The sequence below is a fragment of the Brienomyrus brachyistius genome, chromosome 8 (assembly GCF_023856365.1).
Source record: "Brienomyrus brachyistius isolate T26 chromosome 8, BBRACH_0.4, whole genome shotgun sequence".
NCBI lineage: Eukaryota > Metazoa > Chordata > Actinopteri > Osteoglossiformes > Mormyridae > Brienomyrus > Brienomyrus brachyistius.
Window position 1 is genome coordinate 25,449,819 of NC_064540.1, and position 5,310 is coordinate 25,455,128.

Below are 5,310 nucleotides of genomic sequence, written 5' to 3' on the forward strand. Positions count from 1 at the left end.
AATACGAATGACAAACTGATCCACCTAAAAAGTGGCAATGGGCCAATGCATTGATGACCAGCGTCTGTGGTGAGTCCGCATAGGAGTCAGCTTGCAGCCTCCCCTCCTGCAGAAAGACTGGGCAAGTCGGGGTAAAAGCATTGGACATCAGTCACCCAACGCAGTCTACCTACTGACTCTTTATTTCTGTAATGGTTCAATAATCGGTCCTGTACTTTTTAGGTTATTGTAGTTCTATCTGTATTTTGCACATGTGGCTGGTCCTCTACAGCGATCCCAGTGAAGATCTTTCATATTCCTCTCTACAACCTGCACAGTTCACCACAAAGCCAAGATGACACCCACGCTCATTACACCCCCACTGTGGAATGTTTTGGTGAATCACGTTTGCCAAAAAGAGATTTCAATCTTGTTTAGCTACTTGCGCATTTACTAATTTATTTCCACAAAAAAAAATTCAGCTGATGTATCTTGCTGAAGAGTTTAACAGCTGGGAGCCATACAAAGCAGGTTTAAATCACATCTTCTATGTTCCCCAAATGCTTTACCACATGTGGTTGATCCCCATAAAATAAACATAAAATGGTACAGCCTACTTTGTACTCTCACCACAAGTATCGCTTACTATCTTGACACAAGGTACATATTACAGTATTGTGCAGTAAGTTTTTTGTGTACATCCCTTTTGTTTTGTTGGTCTTTTCCTTTAGTGGTTTGGAATAAAATTCTCCATGACACCTAATTTTCAGCTGCAATCTAACAATAATAGTTTAAAAACAAAACATTCACACCTGCATGTATAGCAGTATCTGGTGAACAATGCTAACTTCCACCTCTGTGACCAGTGTTCTTGTTTTAACTTGTGCGTGTTGGGAAGTAATATATACAAATTTTATTTTAAAATTAATGCGATGGCAGCACTTGTAAAGTACTTTAGCATGCAGTAATCAATTGACCAAATGACAAAGCTGATCACTACATCTACTGATCGCTAAATCAACTGATCATATGATAATGTAATGTTTTCTAATAACATCTTTTCAATCAAGCTATAACTTCCAAGCTTATATCTTTGCTTCCTTTGATCTTGTCTAAAAGCACATTATGTAAAAAGTGTGTATAGAATGACTTACAGAATTATATTTTTAGTGATATTTTTATGACATCAGTTATGAAGTCTGAAATTACATTTATAAAGTTTTCTTATTTAATTATGAATGGCTAAGCATTACATCCTTAATATGAAGGGTAACACACCATGTCCAGCAAACCTGTACACAGACAGCAGTGTCCAGTCACATTTTCAGGGGCTGCAGGATGATTTTTTTAAAGGAACTTATTGGCCAGGTGAAACATAATTACAAATCATTTACAAATTAAACCTCCCAAAGGAAGACATTGTATATATAATACTTCAATAATACTTTACAGTTTACATTTATAATCTGCCACAAAAAGCAGATAATTCCTGTGTTCTTTATAGACCAGGTCTTATTTCCATATCAAAGTGATATTTTAAGAAAAGGACCATAATGAGAATATAAGAAATGTGAATATTGACAAAAGACAATGTTACAGCCATAATAACATTTGAATGAATGACAATTAAAAGCAAATGCACATTAGATCATATGTGTTTTTAAGAGCAATTTTGCATAACTTATGAATAAATTTATACTCAGTCACTGAACATTTTGATGGTGGAGAGCAGCCCCTGGTGAATACATGATGCATAGCACTTTTTCCCCCATTTGTGAATTTTCCTGATTAAGGGTCCAAAGCACGAAGTGCTATGGAACATTATTGTTTTTTCAGGTTATTTTACAAATCTCCCTTACCTCAGCTTGCTTATGACCAAAATATGTTTGTACATGATTGTACTCATAATGCGAGCACAACAATATCATGTTCATTATGTTGAGAGTTATTATATTTTGTGAACCTTGTCACACTCATTTTAAGAACAAATTAACTGGACCTACAAAAAATCTAGTCATCTGATCATTGCAATTTTTCATTATTTAATAACAGCATAAAGCCATAGTTGTTAACCATTTCATTCTGTCCTTCAGGCTCATATTTTATGCGGCCTCATAGCTCCTCCCCCACGCTTGTTTACACGTAAGTCCAGTTCCTTTATACATTGTACTTCAATGTCCAAAAACTTAATTGAAACTGTATGGCAACTTTGATGTTCAGCCTCCCCTTTTCATCTGAGACGCTCTCCTTTTATTTTGCAGGTCAGTTTTATGAACCATCTGGAAGGTTACTGTGGAAACAGAGAAGGATGCCATGGCAACATTAAAGGGGGTTACCCGGGAAACTGTGGTAACTATGGAGACTGTGTCACAAGGCGGGATTAGTAGTATCCATTGAAAGGCTTGTTTCACTTTTATCTTTCTTATTCTCCATGTACGTCACATGCATGAGAGACATCCACAATGATTCCATCAGTTTCCTTTTTTTCCTTATTTCGTCGTCTTACTGTGGGATCTTCGCAACGTCAAGTTTTTTTAGAAATACATTGTTTAGTCATGAACGATATAAGTGCCGGGGAAACCCAGATTAATGAATTATAGATCTACCAATTACACACAGTTATGCTTCGCTTAAGCTAGGAGCCAAGTGTACAATTAAATGTGGTTGGTTCGCAAATTTAAATGTCCAGTTATCATACAACAAACGGTCTTTGGTGAACGTTAATTTAAGAAACACATGTTGGTCAAACAAAAATTCGCGGTGAATGGGAAAATTGAAATGAATCCATATTCAAGACTCGAAATAATAATATAATTCCTTAGAAAGAACCCTCCATCCTAGCTTCACTTATTTTTTTACAATATATTATTGGTTATACGCTTTTTAAAGACACTTCAAATACGAAGTAAATTGCACATTACAAATAGAATACTGACAGTAAACATGGTCTCTTTCGTTTACAACACACAAAACGAGAGCTACCATACAGAACGACTGCTGACTTCTATTTAACTTCAACAAAACGAAAGCAGCACAAGGAGATCGTGTTGGAAAAACATTTCGACACGTCTTTCTAACTGAACGGCGGGTCGAAATAACTCGGCGCACTGGACCCACAGGGCACGTAATCTATTGCGTTGCGTCCACAGAGTTGCACAGACAAAGTCACAACTAACATGAGCAAAACAGCACAAGTCGTGATTTGAGTATAATCATCCCCAATCCCCGCTCGACAGGGGTTACACGTCTGTAAAAATCTGTTTGATGTTAACGCAGTTCTGGTTGTTTTGAGTGGTAAAGTTAGGTGGCTTGAACGCGTTGTTGATCCCCTCCTCTATCACCATATACTCCGATTTGCTGAGGGAGGATGCGCTGCGTGTCCTTTTTAACTCCTCCGTGGAGGACAGATGTTGGCAGCTGCCGACCTGCAGGTACTGAGCGTGTTCCTCTCCTTCCGTCTCCCTGTGGTAAAAGTAGTTGAAGTTGGAGACGATAACCGGCACCGGCAAGGCGATGGTCAGCACGCCAGCGATGGCGCACAAGGAGCCGACAATTTTGCCACCGATGGTGACGGGATGCATGTCCCCGTACCCGACCGTGGTCATGGTGACCACAGCCCACCAGAAGGCATCAGGTATGCTACTGAAACTAGAGGTGGGGTCGTCCGCCTCCGCAAAATACACGGCGCTGGAGAACAGGATCACCCCAATAAAAAGAAAGAAAATCAGGAGTCCCAGTTCCCTCATGCTGGCTTTAAGTGTCTGCCCTAAAATTTGCAGCCCCTTGGAGTGCCGGGAGAGCTTGAAGATGCGGAACACCCGCACTAGCCTGATCACCCTTAGGATAGCCAGGGACATCGCCTGCTGCCCGTTGCCCTGCCTCTCCGCCAGCTCTGTGCCCAACGTGATGAAATAAGGCACGATGGCCACGATGTCGATGATGTTCATTATGTTTTTCGAGAAGGTGGCTTTGCTCGGGCAGGCAAAGAACCGGACGAGCAGCTCGAATGAGAACCAGATGATGCATAGGGTCTCAATAACAAAGAAGGGATCGGTGAAACTGTTTGTAGGATAAGGCCCCGTTCCATTAGTGAGGGGGGCCACGGTACTTAGGTCTTTATCGTCACGGAATTCAGGTAAGGTTTCCAGGCAAAATATCACGATGGATATTAGAATAACCAGCACGGAGACAATAGCGATCCCCCTGGCCGGACCCGAGCTCTCCGGGTACTCAAACAAGAGCCACACCTGTCTTTGAAATTCATGGCTGGGCAGGGGACGTTCCTCCTCTTTTATAAAACCCTCATCGTCCCGGAATTTCTCCATAGCCTCTTCCCCCAGCTCATAAAAGCGGATCTCCTCGGAGAAAATGTCAATGGGCACGTTAACAGGTCTTCGGATCCGCCCTCCCGACTGGTAGTAGTAGAGGATGGCGTCGAAGCTGGGTCGGTTCCGGTCAAAGAAGTACTCGTTTCTCAAGGGGTCGAAGTAGCGCATCCTCTTTTTGGGGTCCCCAAGCAGAGTGTCGGGAAACTGGTTAAAAGTTTTGAGCTGCGTCTCGAAACGCAAGCCGGAGATGTTGATGACCACCCTCTCGCAGCACTCGTGGTCGGGCTCGTAGCGGTCCAAGGAGAGGTGCCCGGGAAGGGCTGCGGTCTCCTCCAGCATGTTGTCACAAGCAACAACTGTCATGGTTTCGTGGTCGTTCTCGGTGTATCCGTGGTTGATGATATTTCCGCCCCTGTGCTTGGTAGACGACGGAGGAGGCGAGGCGAGGAGGCTGAAGTGGTCGTCCATACAGGTGCTATAGGATGGAGGAGCAGGAGTAGCCAGCCGCGCCTCCTCCTAGTAGCTCCACTGAGCTGGAGCCGCCGCGTCCTCTCGCCTCTTCCTCCGTCTCAGCCCGATCTTTCTCAGTATACTATGGAGCGCACGCTGGGGGCTTATGAACGTGTACTCCCGCCCACCAGCCTTTGACACACTTCCACCCGTCTCCCAATCGCAGCCTAAATAGGCACCAGCATCAAACGGAGACGTGGCGCGCAGCTTCTCACTTCAGGTGCCACCCTCCGGGCGCGCCCTCTTTGAACGTACCCAGCAAACTGTTGAAAGGAGGCTGACAGCATATTCTCACCCAGACCGCTATCTGGCCAAATTATTACCCGTGACAGCGTGCCCAAAATATCTCTGGCTATTCACAATAAATTCGGCTGTCCTTTAAACCTACGTTGATTACCTAATTTCTATTGCGGCTATGTATTTAACAAATAGGTAGTGATTTTTGTAATATAATGCAAGCGTTTCTGTATGACTGGGCTTGTTAGGGTTGTTT

General features: G+C 43.1%; 1 protein-coding gene across 1 annotated transcript; it reads right to left on the reverse strand.

The window, feature by feature from the left end:
• Nucleotides 1-476: 476 nt before the first annotated feature.
• On the reverse strand, nt 477-5,062 carry LOC125746954 (potassium voltage-gated channel subfamily A member 3-like). The gene has a single exon (XM_049021552.1). The coding sequence runs from the start codon at nt 4,773-4,775 to the stop codon at nt 3,219-3,221; it is 1,557 nt and encodes a 518-aa protein (XP_048877509.1). The 5' UTR covers nt 4,776-5,062; the 3' UTR covers nt 477-3,218.
• Between the last annotated feature and the right edge of the window lie 248 nt (nt 5,063-5,310).